Source organism: Caenorhabditis remanei, chromosome V, assembly GCF_010183535.1.
Source record: "Caenorhabditis remanei strain PX506 chromosome V, whole genome shotgun sequence".
Lineage (NCBI taxonomy): Eukaryota > Metazoa > Nematoda > Chromadorea > Rhabditida > Rhabditidae > Caenorhabditis > Caenorhabditis remanei.
Window position 1 is genome coordinate 20,702,765 of NC_071332.1, and position 16,864 is coordinate 20,719,628.

The following is a 16,864-nucleotide window of genomic DNA, read 5'->3' on the forward strand; positions in this document are numbered from 1 at the left end:
TGTGTATTTCGGTTTAGACGTCATAAGCATGAGATCGTCAATCAATCAAATATGACAATGTGAAGATAAAAACTATCGATCGAGTCGGTCTCAAATGAATAAGGACTAAAGGGAGTTCTCATGAAAATAACAAGGGAATGGTCTCAATATTGGGTTATAGAAGATGGAAAAAAGGGAAAAAAGAAAATAAAGAAAATGGAAATATGGAGAAAAATGGAAAAATGAAGACTTTCATCCAGAATTTCATGTATTTTGCAAGGTATCTAGAAAACGTGCATGAACAAGAACCAGTTTGGCGTTTCTGTACATTTATGATAAACAAGTGAAGCATTTGGGAGCTTTAAAGATTAAAGAAGATACCTTCTCAGACTCCAAACGGTTTTCACCCGACTAACAGACTCACTAGGGTGGGATACCGAGTCGAGTTGGAGTTACAGGTCAAGATCGGTAAAACGGAAATTTTGCGCTGATTAAAAATCTGTATTTTGTTTCTGCAGAATAATTTCCTGAAAAAGATATTCGCGTTTTTGTGGCTTCTCAGTGCAAAAATGGGTATTTTCAAGACTCACAAACTTTTTCTTATTTTTCCAAATTTTTTTCTGTTGTACGTAAATTTCCAATCATGTAGATTGTACTGTTCATGTTAGAACTTTAGAAAACTTTCAAAAACATTTTCTGTAGAATCGTCATTTTTGCAAATTGCAAAAAAAACTTTCTGAAATTAATTCTGATAAAAAATTCTGCCAAAATCATTTTTATGTGCGTACAACACAAAAAAAGTTGAGAAAAATATTAGAAATATAAATTTTGTGAGTCTTAAAAGTTCTCATTTTTGCACCTGGAAGCCACAGAAAATCGAATAATTTCTTTCAAAGAATAGTTATACAAAGACAGAAACTGATTTAAAATCAAATTTCCGTTCTAGTGATCTATACCTCGACTTGTAACTCCAACCCGACTCGGGATCCTGCCCTAGTCAATTCGAAAAACATCATTATCCAGAGCGGCTTGAAGCAGAAACGAAAAACAAAGTATTCCTTAGTGCGTTAACAGAATTAAGATGATACACTTGTCAAGACACGGAAATCTATGTTTTAAAGTTCCGAAAGTGGGTAACAAAGAAGTAACACAATGAGTCGAACTTCGAGAGAAAATGGACAAATACATTTCTTGCTTCCATGGAAAAGTAGACAACATCTGGGAATCAAAGGTTATGTCCTCGGAAAGCTCATCCTTTTTATTTTGCCGTTTAGTTTTCCTTTCATGTTCATCACCATGGCTTTTCATAGCAAGCATTGCTATCTTTCAACCGAATTGAAGCTCTAGTCTAAAACTAAAATCAATCTATATCATTATCAGGTACCGTAAAACCTCTAACAGAGGTGCCCACCAGTAGATAGAGTTTGGTGGAGAACACCTCAACTGCCTTGAAAGCTTTCAAACTGACCTCAAGCCAAGCTCAAGTCAAAACTCAAACTTTCAGCTTGAAAGTCGTTTTAACTAATGAAATATGTTATAAGTATTCAGCTATATTCAGTCGGTTGGCAACTATTTGATATCTCTTTTGAAAAAAGAGATAAATAGATTTTGCTTCTATTAGAGATTTTATGGCAAATGCAAAATTATAAATTTCGAGAAAAAAACAGCAGACGAATCGTCCTCTAAACTTGGAACATTCTCATATTTTTCTGTGGGAAACTTGGAACCTTGGACGATCAGATTAGAGGGAGCACCTGTCCTTCCCAGATCACTGCATTGTATTTGACTCCACATACAGTTGTCCGTCGTCTCATCTCAGTAATTTCAGTCATCTATCCATTTTTTCTCCTCATTTTCCTTTCAACCGAACACTTTTAATACGTTGAAATAGTAGTCCTCTAGACTGTCTACAGTCATCAAACAATTACGAGATTCCTTATTCAATCCGGATGGTTGCTTCAGGTGGTACTTTTTGTTTTCTATCCATCAATGAAATCGGCGACCTTTACAACCGTTAATAAGTTGAATCCTTCAGCCTTTTTCTGCTGAGAAGCAAAACGCGAATACAAAAAAAACACACTAACTTTAAGAAAATAGCATAATCTCTCTAATTTCATTTTCGCCATTCAAAAAGCTTGTGTCTGTATTTTACTCTGTCTAGTCAAATTATCGATTGATTTTCCCTATTTGTTTCCAAATACAATAAAACAGATAGAGACATCTTCACATTTTCATATTTTTCATTTGTTTATTTGCTCCCACCGACTTCTCATTTTGTTAACTGTGTTAACAAGATGAGCCCGCTGACTTATCTGCATGGGAAATCTGCCCATCAGACGTCTCCAATTATATCTCTAATTGCTACAATATATTTGGCTCCGCCCACTGTTCCTTCGCTTTCCCATCTCTTGTAGTTTAGTCAGTCGTTCCTCATCTCATCGTACATAATGGTGAATATCCTCTTCTTCCTCATTTCACTTTCATGTGCATTGTAGAGACATCCCCATAACCGTCATCATTCTCTCATGTTTTCTTATGAATTTTAATGAAACTGTTTCATTGAAATTTTAAACGTTTATTTTTTTCCAGCCGACAAGCACCACAACAATTCACCACAGTGCAACATTGCAACATGTCAAAGGACTACTGAAAGGACAACTGGATGGTATGGAGCAGAAACTGCGATCACAATCAATGCAATCAACCAGACGATGACCTTCAAAACAAAAAAGTGAGTTTCTCCCCTGTCATTGAGAATTTAGACCCATCTCCCCTGCAGATACCCTTAGATTTCTAATCAAAAAGGTGAGAAATATGAAACATAGGCCAACTGACACGTCTGTCGTGGAGGATTTAGACTCTTCTCCCCTGCAGATAACCTTAGATTTCTTCTCAAAAAGATGAGAAATATGAAACATAGGCCAACTGACACGTCTGTCGTGGAGATTTTAGACCCATCTCCCCTGCAGATACCCTTAGATTTCTTTTCAAAAAGATGAGAAATATGAAACATAGGCCAACTGACACGTCTGTCGTGGAGGATTTAGACTCTTCTCCCCTGCAGATAACCTTAGATTTCTTCTCAAAAAGATGAGAAATATGAAACATAGGCCAACTGACACGTCTGTCGTGGAGGATTTAGACTCTTCTCCCCTGCAGATACCCTTAGATTTCTTTTCAAAAAGATGAGAAATATGAAACATAGGCCAACTGACACGTCTGTCGTGGAGGATTTAGACTCTTCTCCCCTGCAGATAACCTTAGATTTCTTTTCAAAAAGATGAGAAATATGAAACATAGGCCAACTGACACGTCTGTCGTGGAGGATTTAGACTCTTCTCCCCTGCAGATAACCTTAGATTTCTTCTCAAAAAGATGAGAAATATGAAACATAGGCCAACTGACACGTCTGTCGTGGAGGATTTAGACTCTTCTCCCCTGCAGATACCCTTAGATTTCTTTTCAAAAAGATGAGAAATATGAAACATAGGCCAACTGACACGTCTGTCGTGGAGGATTTAGACTCTTCTCCCCTGCAGATAACCTTAGATTTCTTCTCAAAAAGATGAGAAATATGAAACATAGGCCAACTGACACGTCTGTCGTGGAGGATTTAGACTCTTCTCTCCTGCAGATACCCTTAGATTTCTTTTCAAAAAGATGAGAAATATGAAACATAGGCCAACTGACACGTCTGTCGTGGAGGATTTAGACTCTTCTCCCCTGCAGATAACCTTAGATTTCTTCTCAAAAAGATGAGAAATATGAAACATAGGCCAACTGACACGTCTGTCGTGGAGATTTTAGACCCATCTCCCCTGCAGATACCCTTAGATTTTTTATCAAAAAGATGAGAAATATGAAACATAGGCCAACTGACACGTCTGTCGTGGAGATTTTAGACTCTTCTCCCCTGCAGATAACCTTAGATTTCTTCTCAAAAAGATGAGAAATATGAAACATAGGCCAACTGACACGTCTGTCGTGGAGGATTTAGACTCTTCTCCCCTGCAGATAACCTTAGATTTCTTCTCAAAAAGATGAGAAATATGAAACATAGGCCAACTGACACGTCTGTCGTGGAGATTTTAGACCCATCTCCCCTGCAGATACCCTTAGATTTCTTTTCAAAAAGATGAGAAATATGAAACATAGGCCAACTGACACGTCTGTCGTGGAGGATTTAGACTCTTCTCCCCTGCAGATAACCTTAGATTTCTTCTCAAAAAGATGAGAAATATGAAACATAGGCCAACTGACACGTCTGTCGTGGAGGATTTAGACTCTTCTCCCCTGCAGATACCCTTAGATTTCTTTTCAAAAAGATGAGAAATATGAAACATAGGCCAACTGACACGTCTGTCGTGGAGGATTTAGACTCTTCTCCCCTGCAGATAACCTTAGATTTCTTCTCAAAAAGATGAGAAATATGAAACATAGGCCAACTGACACGTCTGTCGTGGAGATTTTAGACTCTTCTCCCCTGCAGATAACCTTAGATTTCTTCTCAAAAAGATGAGAAATATGAAACATAGGCCAACTGACACGTCTGTCGTGGAGGATTTAGACTCTTCTCCCCTGCAGATAACCTTAGATTTCTTCTCAAAAAGATGAGAAATATGAAACATAGGCCAACTGACACGTCTGTCGTGGAGGATTTAGACTCTTCTCCCCTGCAGATAACCTTAGATTTCTTCTCAAAAAGATGAGAAATATGAAACATAGGCCAACTGACACGTCTGTCGTGGAGGATTTAGACTCTTCTCCCCTGCAGATACCCTTAGATTTCTTTTCAAAAAGATGAGAAATATGAAACATAGGCCAACTGACACGTCTGTCGTGGAGGATTTAGACTCTTCTCCCCTGCAGATAACCTTAGATTTCTTTTCAAAAAGATGAGAAATATGAAACATAGGCCAACTGACACGTCTGTCGTGGAGATTTTAGACCCATCTCCCCTGCAGATACCCTTAGATTTCTTCTCAAAAAGATGAGAAATATGAAACATAGGCCAACTGACACGTCTGTCGTGGAGGATTTAGACTCTTCTCCCCTGCAGATAACCTTAGATTTCTTTTCAAAAAGATGAGAAATATGAAACATAGGCCAACTGACACGTCTGTCGTGGAGGATTTAGACTCTTCTCCCCTGCAGATACCCTTAGATTTCTTTTCAAAAAGATGAGAAATATGAAACATAGGCCAACTGACACGTCTGTCGTGGAGGATTTAGACTCTTCTCCCCTGCAGATAACCTTAGATTTCTTCTCAAAAAGATGAGAAATATGAAACATAGGCCAACTGACACGTCTGTCGTGGAGATTTTAGACCCATCTCCCCTGCAGATACCCTTAGATTTCTTTTCAAAAAGATGAGAAATATGAAACATAGGCCAACTGACACGTCTGTCGTGGAGGATTTAGACTCTTCTCCCCTGCAGATACCCTTAGATTTCTTCTCAAAAAGATGAGAAATATGAAACATAGGCCAACTGACACGTCTGTCGTGGAGGATTTAGACTCTTCTCCCCTGCAGATAACCTTAGATTTCTTTTCAAAAAGATGAGAAATATGAAACATAGGCCAACTGACACGTCTGTCGTGGAGGATTTAGACTCTTCTCCCCTGCAGATACCCTTAGATTTCTTTTCAAAAAGATGAGAAATATGAAACATAGGCCAACTGACACGTCTGTCGTGGAGGATTTAGACTCTTCTCCCCTGCAGATACCCTTAGATTTCTTCTCAAAAAGATGAGAAATATGAAACATAGGCCAACTGACACGTCTGTCGTGGAGGATTTAGACTCTTCTCCCCTGCAGATAACCTTAGATTTCTTCTCAAAAAGATGAGAAATATGAAACATAGGCCAACTGACACGTCTGTCGTGGAGGATTTAGACTCTTCTCCCCTGCAGATAACCTTAGATTTCTTCTCAAAAAGATGAGAAATATGAAACATAGGCCAACTGACACGTCTGTCGTGGAGGATTTAGACTCTTCTCCCCTGCAGATAACCTTAGATTTCTTCTCAAAAAGATGAGAAATATGAAACATAGGCCAACTGACACGTCTGTCGTGGAGGATTTAGACTCTTCTCCCCTGCAGATAACCTTAGATTTCTTTTCAAAAAGATGAGAAATATGAAACATAGGCCAACTGACACGTCTGTCGTGGAGGATTTAGACTCTTCTCCCCTGCAGATACCCTTAGATTTCTTCTCAAAAAGATGAGAAATATGAAACATAGGCCAACTGACACGTCTGTCGTGGAGGATTTAGACTCTTCTCCCCTGCAGATAACCTTAGATTTCTTTTCAAAAAGATGAGAAATATGAAACATAGGCCAACTGACACGTCTGTCGTGGAGGATTTAGACTCTTCTCCCCTGCAGATACCCTTAGATTTCTTCTCAAAAAGATGAGAAATATGAAACATAGGCCAACTGACACGTCTGTCGTGGAGGATTTAGACTCTTCTCCCCTGCAGATAACCTTAGATTTCTTTTCAAAAAGATGAGAAATATGAAACATAGGCCAACTGACACGTCTGTCGTGGAGGATTTAGACTCTTCTCCCCTGCAGATACCCTTAGATTTCTTTTCAAAAAGATGAGAAATATGAAACATAGGCCAACTGACACGTCTGTCGTGGAGGATTTAGACTCTTCTCCCCTGCAGATACCCTTAGATTTCTTCTCAAAAAGATGAGAAATATGAAACATAGGCCAACTGACACGTCTGTCGTGGAGGATTTAGACTCTTCTCCCCTGCAGATAACCTTAGATTTCTTCTCAAAAAGATGAGAAATATGAAACATAGGCCAACTGACACGTCTGTCGTGGAGGATTTAGACTCTTCTCCCCTGCAGATAACCTTAGATTTCTTCTCAAAAAGATGAGAAATATGAAACATAGGCCAACTGACACGTCTGTCGTGGAGGATTTAGACTCTTCTCCCCTGCAGATAACCTTAGATTTCTTCTCAAAAAGATGAGAAATATGAAACATAGGCCAACTGACACGTCTGTCGTGGAGATTTTAGACCCATCTCCCCTGCAGATAACCTTAGATTTCTTCTCAAAAAGATGAGAAATATGAAACATAGGCCAACTGACACGTCTGTCGTGGAGGATTTAGACTCTTCTCCCCTGCAGATAACCTTAGATTTCTTTTCAAAAAGATGAGAAATATGAAACATAGGCCAACTGACACGTCTGTCGTGGAGGATTTAGACTCTTCTCCCCTGCAGATAACCTTAGATTTCTTCTCAAAAAGATGAGAAATATGAAACATAGGCCAACTGACACGTCTGTAGTGGAGGATTTAGACTCTTCTCCCCTGCAGATACCCTTAGATTTCTTTTCAAAAAGATGAGAAATATGAAACATAGGCCAACTGACACGTCTGTCGTGGAGGATTTAGACTCTTCTCCCCTGCAGATAACCTTAGATTTCTTCTCAAAAAGATGAGAAATATGAAACATAGGCCAACTGACACGTCTGTCGTGGAGGATTTAGACTCTTCTCCCCTGCAGATAACCTTAGATTTCTTTTCAAAAAGATGAGAAATATGAAACATAGGCCAACTGACACGTCTGTCGTGGAGGATTTAGACTCTTCTCCCCTGCAGATACCCTTAGATTTCTTTTCAAAAAGATGAGAAATATGAAACATAGGCCAACTGACACGTCTGTCGTGGAGGATTTAGACTCTTCTCCCCTGCAGATAACCTTAGATTTCTTCTCAAAAAGATGAGAAATATGAAACATAGGCCAACTGACACGTCTGTCGTGGAGGATTTAGACTCTTCTCCCCTGCAGATAACCTTAGATTTCTTTTCAAAAAGATGAGAAATATGAAACATAGGCCAACTGACACGTCTGTCGTGGAGGATTTAGACTCTTCTCCCCTGCAGATACCCTTAGATTTCTTTTCAAAAAGATGAGAAATATGAAACATAGGCCAACTGACACGTCTGTCGTGGAGGATTTAGACTCTTCTCCCCTGCAGATAACCTTAGATTTCTTCTCAAAAAGATGAGAAATATGAAACATAGGCCAACTGACACGTCTGTCGTGGAGGATTTAGACTCTTCTCCCCTGCAGATACCCTTAGATTTCTTTTCAAAAAGATGAGAAATATGAAACATAGGCCAACTGACACGTCTGTCGTGGAGGATTTAGACTCTTCTCCCCTGCAGATACCCTTAGATTTCTTCTCAAAAAGATGAGAAATATAAAACATAGGCCAACTGACACGTCTGTCGTGGAGGATTTAGACTCTTCTCCCCTGCAGATAACCTTAGATTTCTTTTCAAAAAGATGAGAAATATGAAACATAGGCCAACTGACACGTCTGTCGTGGAGGATTTAGACTCTTCTCCCCTGCAGATAACCTTAGATTTCTTCTCAAAAAGATGAGAAATATGAAACATAGGCCAACTGACACGTCTGTCGTGGAGGATTTAGACTCTTCTCCCCTGCAGATACCCTTAGATTTCTTTTCAAAAAGATGAGAAATATGAAACATAGGCCAACTGACACGTCTGTCGTGGAGGATTTAGACTCTTCTCCCCTGCAGATACCCTTAGATTTCTTTTCAAAAAGATGAGAAATATGAAACATAGGCCAACTGACACGTCTGTCGTGGAGGATTTAGACTCTTCTCCCCTGCAGATAACCTTAGATTTCTTTTCAAAAAGATGAGAAATATGAAACATAGGCCAACTGACACGTCTGTCGTGGAGGATTTAGACTCTTCTCCCCTGCAGATAACCTTAGATTTCTTCTCAAAAAGATGAGAAATATAAAACATAGGCCAACTGACACGTCTGTCGTGGAGGATTTAGACTCTTCTCCCCTGCAGATAACCTTAGATTTCTTTTCAAAAAGATGAGAAATATGAAACATAGGCCAACTGACACGTCTGTCGTGGAGGATTTAGACTCTTCTCCCCTGCAGATACCCTTAGATTTCTTTTCAAAAAGATGAGAAATATGAAACATAGGCCAACTGACACGTCTGTCGTGGAGGATTTAGACTCTTCTCCCCTGCAGATACCCTTAGATTTCTTTTCAAAAAGATGAGAAATATGAAACATAGGCCAACTGACACGTCTGTCGTGGAGGATTTAGACTCTTCTCCCCTGCAGATAACCTTAGATTTCTTCTCAAAAAGATGAGAAATATGAAACATAGGCCAACTGACACGTCTGTCGTGGAGGATTTAGACTCTTCTCCCCTGCAGATACCCTTAGATTTCTTTTCAAAAAGATGAGAAATATGAAACATAGGCCAACTGACACGTCTGTCGTGGAGGATTTAGACTCTTCTCCCCTGCAGATAACCTTAGATTTCTTCTCAAAAAGATGAGAAATATGAAACATAGGCCAACTGACACGTCTGTCGTGGAGATCTTAGACTCTTCTCCCCTGCAGATACCCTTAGATTTCTTATCAAAAAGATGAGAAATATAAAACATAGGCCAACTGACACGTCTGTCGTGGAGGATTTAGACTCTTCTCCCCTGCAGATAACCTTAGATTTCTTCTCAAAAAGATGAGAAATATGAAACATAGGCCAACTGACACGTCTGTCGTGGAGGATTTAGACTCTTCTCCCCTGCAGATAACCTTAGATTTCTTTTCAAAAAGATGAGAAATATGAAACATAGGCCAACTGACACGTCTGTCGTGGAGATCTTAGACTCTTCTCCCCTGCAGATACCCTTAGATTTCTTATCAAAAAGATGAGAAATATAAAACATAGGCCAACTGACACGTCTGTCGTGGAGGATTTAGACTCTTCTCCCCTGCAGATACCCTTAGATTTCTTCTCAAAAAGATGAGAAATATGAAACATAGGCCAACTGACACGTCTGTCGTGGAGGATTTAGACTCTTCTCCCCTGCAGATAACCTTAGATTTCTTTTCAAAAAGATGAGAAATATGAAACATAGGCCAACTGACACGTCTGTCGTGGAGATTTTGGACCCATCTCCCCTGCAGATACCCTTAGATTTCTTCTCAAAAAGATGAGAAATATAAAACATAGGCCAACTGACACGTCTGTCGTGGAGATTTTAGACCCATCTCCCCTGCAGATAACCTTAGATTTCTTCTCAAAAAGATGAGAAATATGAAACATAGGCCAACTGACACGTCTGTCGTGGAGGATTTAGACTCTTCTCCCCTGCAGATAACCTTAGATTTCTTTTCAAAAAGATGAGAAATATGAAACATAGGCCAACTGACACGTCTGTCGTGGAGGATTTAGACTCTTCTCCCCTGCAGATAACCTTAGATTTCTTCTCAAAAAGATGAGAAATATGAAACATAGGCCAACTGACACGTCTGTCGTGGAGGATTTAGACTCTTCTCCCCTGCAGATAACCTTAGATTTCTTTTCAAAAAGATGAGAAATATGAAACATAGGCCAACTGACACGTCTGTCGTGGAGATTTTAGACCCATCTCCCCTGCAGATACCCTTAGATTTCTTATCAAAAAGATGAGAAATATGAAACATAGGCCAACTGACACGTCTGTCGTGGAGATCTTAGACTCTTCTCCCCTGCAGATAACCTTAGATTTCTTATCAAAAAGATGAGAAATATAAAACATAGGCCAACTGACACGTCTGTCGTGGAGATCTTAGACTCTTCTCCCCTGCAGATAACCTTAGATTTCTTATCAAAAAGATGAGAAATATAAAACATAGGCCAACTGACACGTCTGTCGTGGAGATCTTAGACTCTTCTCCCCTGCAGATAACCTTAGATTTCTTATCAAAAAGATGAGAAATATAAAACATAGGCCAACTGACACGTCTGTCGTGGAGATCTTAGACTCTTCTCCCCTGCAGATAACCTTAGATTTCTTATCAAAAAGATGAGAAATATAAAACATAGGCCAACTGACACGTCTGTCGTGGAGATCTTAGACTCTTCTCCCCTGCAGATAACCTTAGATTTCTTATCAAAAAGATGAGAAATATAAAACATAGGCCAACTGACACGTCTGTCGTGGAGATCTTAGACTCTTCTCCCCTGCAGATAACCTTAGATTTCTTATCAAAAAGATGAGAAATATAAAACATAGGCCAACTGACACGTCTGTCGTGGAGATCTTAGACTCTTCTCCCCTGCAGATAACCTTAGATTTCTTCTCAAAAAGATGAGAAATATAAAACATAGGCCAACTGACACGTCTGTCGTGGAGATCTTAGACTCTTCTCCCCTGCAGATAACCTTAGATTTCTTATCAAAAAGATGAGAAATATAAAACATAGGCCAACTGACACGTCTGTCGTGGAGATCTTAGACTCTTCTCCCCTGCAGATAACCTTAGATTTCTTATCAAAAAGATGAGAAATATAAAACATAGGCCAACTGACACGTCTGTCGTGGAGATCTTAGACTCTTCTCCCCTGCAGATAACCTTAGATTTCTTATCAAAAAGATGAGAAATATGAAACATAGGCCAACTGACACGTCTGTCGTGGAGATCTTAGACTCTTCTCCCCTGCAGATAACCTTAGATTTCTTATCAAAAAGATGAGAAATATAAAACATAGGCCAACTGACACGTCTGTCGTGGAGATCTTAGACTCTTCTCCCCTGCAGATAACCTTAGATTTCTTATCAAAAAGATGAGAAATATAAAACATAGGCCAACTGACACGTCTGTCGTGGAGATCTTAGACTCTTCTCCCCTGCAGATAACCTTAGATTTCTTATCAAAAAGATGAGAAATATAAAACATAGGCCAACTGACACGTCTGTCGTGGAGATCTTAGACTCTTCTCCCCTGCAAATAACCTTAGATTTCTTATCAAAAAGATGAGAAATATAAAACATAGGCCAACTGACACGTCTGTCGTGGAGATTTTAGACTCTTCTCCCCTGCAGATAACCTTAGATTTCTTCTCAAAAAGATGAGAAATATGAAACATAGGCCAACTGACACGTCTGTCGTGGAGATCTTAGACTCTTCTCCCCTGCAGATAACCTTAGATTTCTTATCAAAAAGATGAGAAATATAAAACATAGGCCAACTGACACGTCTGTCGTGGAGATCTTAGACTCTTCTCCCCTGCAGATAACCTTAGATTTCTTATCAAAAGATGAGAAATATGAAACATAGGCCAACTGACACGTCTGTCGTGGAGATCTTAGACTCTTCTCCCCTGCAGATAACCTTAGATTTCTTATCAAAAAGATGAGAAATATGAAACATAGGCCAACTGACACGTCTGTCGTGGAGATTTTAGACTCTTCTCCCCTGCAGATAACCTTACAAGGGAAGTCTTTGGAGACGCCACTTTCAAACGACCTATAAATTAGGTTATAGGTATTTTCGACCACGAGGAGTCCATTTCTGCAGTCAAAACCTGCTAAATGTCTCTGTGAGCCGAGTTCTGAGCTCTTAAACTTTTCAAATGGGCAAGCTTTTTCACATGGAATTCCAAATCGGACGTATATACGCCACTGCTCAGTTGAATTTGTGTTCCCCAGCGGTTTACCTGTGTTTGTAAGTTGCAAAAAAGAGAAAATCTAGCGTATACTACTTGTCGATTTAGAATTTCATGTGAAAAAGCTTATCTATACAAAAAGTTCAAAAGCTCATAACTCGGCTCACAGAGACATTTAGCAGGTTTTGACTCCAGAAATGGAATCCCCGTGGTCGAAAATACCTATTGGAGCCAACGTGGAGTCCGAAGGAGGTGCTGGTGGTGGAGTCCTTGTGGCCGACGGGGCAGCTGTCGTCGACGGCGGAGTTGACGTTGGAGCCAACGTGGAGTCCGAAGGAGGTGCTGGTGGTGGAGTCCTTGTGGCCGACGAGGCAGCTGTCGTCGACGGCGGAGTTGACGTTGGAGCCAACGTGGAGTCCGAAGGAGGTGCTGGTGGTGGAGTCCTTGTGGCCGACGGGGCAGCTGTCGTCGACGGCGGAGTTGACGTTGGAGCCAACGTGGAGTCCGAAGGAGGTGCTGGTGGTGGAGTCCTTGTGGCCGACGGGGCAGCTGTCGTCGACGTCGGAGTTGACGTTGGAGCCAACGTGGAGTCCGAAGGAGGTGCTGGTGGTGGAGTCCTTGTGGCCGACGGGGCAGCTGTCGTCGACGGCGGAGATGTCGGTGCTGTTGATGCTGCCGCCAACGTAGAAGTATTCGCCGAGTTGGTATTGTTGGGCTGGAAAATAATTAACGGTAATTTTAAAGAAAAACTTGACTTCTAATCGGGGAAGTGTCTAATGATTCATTCTCCTGGATCTCAATCTGTGACGGTAGTTTCTTAAATCTAATGCTTATGGAAATCAGTTATAGAAATTCTGTAACCCGAGAAAGGCCAAGAAGTTCATCCGTGACTCACAGTTTCGTTGGCTAAATGAAGGTACGGTATAGCGCGTTGTGCATTTTCTGTTATTAAAAAAATTGAAAATTTGGGAATAGTTGTCTCCCTTAAAAACATTTTCTTAGGAAAAAAATCGGAAAACTTTCGAAAAAATGTTGACTTATTTCAATACTGAATTTGAAGTATGCCAAAAGGGACTTTTTTTAGAACCGAATTTTTTTAAAATAAATGCCCCAAGAATTGGTTTTTTTTGCGAATAACTCGCAAAAATTGTTTGAAAAAACTGTAATTGAAGTTTTTAAACTACGCTAAATAAAATTGGGCTTTCACAACAACGTTCCTAGTCAGTGTAAAGAAATGACGAAACCAGTTTAAACTGATAGTCATTTATACTATTCACGTCAACTAGTCGAAAGGAAATGATTATCGATATAGTCATAATCATTTTAGAAGTGACGAAAACGATAGTCGATTCAGCTGTTTAATCAAATTTTTGAAATATAGTCGAAATAGTACAAACGTAAATAGCCGAAGTATTCAGAGCAGAAAAAAGGAAGAATGTCAGAAAATTTTAAAATGAAAACTCATTTTCTCAGTCATTTACGTCGTTTTAATAATCGTTTTTGTATTGGAATAATCATTTACGTCGTTTTGATAGTTGTTTTTTAATTTCCGATAGTCAAATTACACTGTGTTTTTGCAATTTATGATATTTTGATTATCATTTTACGTCATTAATCGCGTGACGAAAAATGACTAACTAATGATTAGGAACTCTATTTCACAACTTGAAAGAAAACATATAAATTTTGCAATTTTGAGCACCTACAGTAACCCAGAGGTCGGTAGGTGGGGACTAGGGTTATGCATATGGGTTGACCAAGACCCATAGGCTAATATAAGAATCTCTTCCTATGACACACATTACTCGAGTCTTACAGAGAAACATTATATGGAGATCAAAATTCAAGACAACGGATGTGATAATTGTCCGATGAGGAAATCATGAAGTCAGAGTAATTCATAATTATAAAAATAGAAAGATTGTTGTGCCTACGTAAAACCGTGGTCACGTGCTCCGGTTATTCTAACTATAAGTATTCATTTCCCTTAGATCGTCTCTCTTCGAATAGCAAAGTAGAAATTTAATATTGGCGCTCAGCATGAAAGAACAAGACGCAGTAGACAAAAGAAGTGAGAACAGAAGATGTGTTGTTTGGAATAATGCAGCAATTGACGTTGTTGAATGAGAGGTCACAACAGTTAGTGAAGGAGAATCGTGAGTTGAGGGTAGGGCAACGAGCTGTAGCAGGTCGATCGAGTGAGAAGAATAATGCCCGGCTCATGGCAGAGTTATCGAAAAGAATTCTTAATTTCTCGTGTTCCTTGTCGGAGCCAGACTCCTTCGAAAAATGGATATCGCAGAATGAGTTCATTTCTACGGAAGAGGTTGAATAATTGACAGAGAGAGAGAAAGCACGAGATTGTTGATAGCATGTTTGGAAGAAGCAATTTATCAAAAGTATATAGTGCAAACTGAGGTAGTGTCAAGCACCACCGCGAAGCCTCATGAGGAAGTGGATGTTTGTGTCATCAAAAACCGAGACGAGAGAAGAAGTGAGCACAGGACGAGTAATTATAGAGGTGGCTTCAGAGGAAGAAGATAAACCTTTAGGAATCGAGTCCTGACATGTTATGCATGCGGGTAATCTGGACAGTTAACATATGACTGTCTTAAAAGAAAAGGGGAGCAAAATCGGAGTGATAATCGGAATAGGAACAGGAATGAGCCAGAGAGTAGAAAAGTAAACACAGTTACGACTCAAACAATACTAAATGATGGAGTAACCAACAAAAGTCAGACTCGACTTAGCATGATGGTAAAGGTTGAAGATAAGATGTTGGAGTACCATTTGGATACGGGAAGTCAGATAACGTTAATAAACGAGAAGAGTTGGGAAGAGGTGGAAAATCCATCGTTGAGCGAGGTTATTTTTCAAGGTGCACGTGCTAATAGAACGGAGGTAGTTGTGAAAGGAAGGGTGAGAGTGAATTCTGGGTTGAAAGAAGTTATATATTGTGACTATGTCTACGTGACAAATATGAGTTTGATTGGAATGAGTTGGTTATGGCAGTCGCCCGAAACAGAAGCACTACTTGAGAGCACGGTTGCAAACAGAAAGGTTGAAGAAGCTGAGGAAAGAGAGCAGTTGTTGTGGATAAGTCAGTCGGGTGAAAGAGTTGATTAAGTAAAAGAGATGTCTGAGAGAAAGAAAAATTCGCAGGTTGCCAGAAAAATGATGTTATCGTTGTGATGGAAGGCACGCTCCAGAAAAATGTTGGGGCTGAGAACGAGAAATCTTACCAGTGCGGAGAGAGGACATATTGCAAAAATATTTCAGTACGAAAACAGAAAATGGAGTATATTTCCTTGGAAGAAATCTGGGAAATAATCCAAATGTGAAGATGAGAAGACGACTAGGCTATGAAAAGAAGGAGAAGTTTGAGAAAATAAAAGCTGACAGAGAGAGCTTTCAGGCCCACTAAAAGTTTTAAATATTCCAGGCTCGCCCTGGAACTACTGATCAGCAGCAGTCAGTCAAAGGTAGCGTGATACTGGATATGGAGTCGGGAGAATGAAACCACGTGGACCTTCGATGAGAAACAACTACTAGTTGCCGAGTCACGACAAGGACGAATGGTTTTATATGTCGGGTCGGTAGCTTTGCTGGATTTTGGAAAAAAAAAGTCGAACAGAGTGAACTTTTCATATTGTGAAGGAGGTGTTGTGTAGAAACCCTGGTCACGTGCTCCGGTGGTTCTTAGTATTCTATTCCCTTAGGATTCGGTTCTCAATCAAATAAGTAAAAAAAAACCACGTCGAATCCCCTCTCTCCGTAACTCGAAAAGAAAATAGAAAGAGAGCAACTCCATTTTTGCTTTCTTCCTATTTTCGCAAGCCGTGAGGAATAGACCCCTTTAATCTGAAACCCTAGTCACAAGTACCGGTGGTCATTCTAGTATTAATTTACTATAGAAACCAGTTCTAAAAAAGCAGTCCCCAAAAACCCCCTTTTACATGAACACCCACTAGCTAAGTAAAGGATACAACACAACCAATTTTTTCAAACTTTGAGAGGATCTGGAATTGTCGGGCGGTGGGTATAATCACTTACCGCAAAATTAATCGTGACGGTTTGGGCAGTTAAATTGAAGATGTTGTACGTGGGCTGATTCGCACCACGTTGATCACCCATTTTTTACCTGAAACAGGCATTTGTTTAAACTCAAAATAGTGAGAGAAAAAAGAAATAGGAGACATGTAGATACCTCGGAATATCAACAAAAAAAAATATATATATATAACCGTCTGTTAAAAATAAAAAGTGAGTGAAAGAAATGAGGAGGACACAAAGAGAAAAGAGAATAAGAGGGGACACATTTGTGAGTGTGTGTGTGACGGAGATGGCCCCGTCGATTACGGTCCCTCTTTGAATGCAAAATCGATTCATTCACCGGCTGCAGGTGTCATCGTATTTGCGGATG

General features: G+C 39.9%; 1 protein-coding gene across 1 annotated transcript; it reads right to left on the minus strand.

Annotated features, from left to right (window-relative positions):
* Window positions 1-12,616: 12,616 nt before the first annotated feature.
* Window positions 12,617-16,575, minus strand: GCK72_021656 (uncharacterized protein; the record flags this gene model as incomplete). Its single annotated transcript, XM_053734408.1, has 2 exons — window positions 12,617-13,156; window positions 16,495-16,575. 2 exons carry the CDS (start codon window positions 16,573-16,575, stop codon window positions 12,617-12,619), a joined length of 621 nt encoding a protein of 206 aa, XP_053583321.1.
* Window positions 16,576-16,864: the final 289 nt, after the last annotated feature.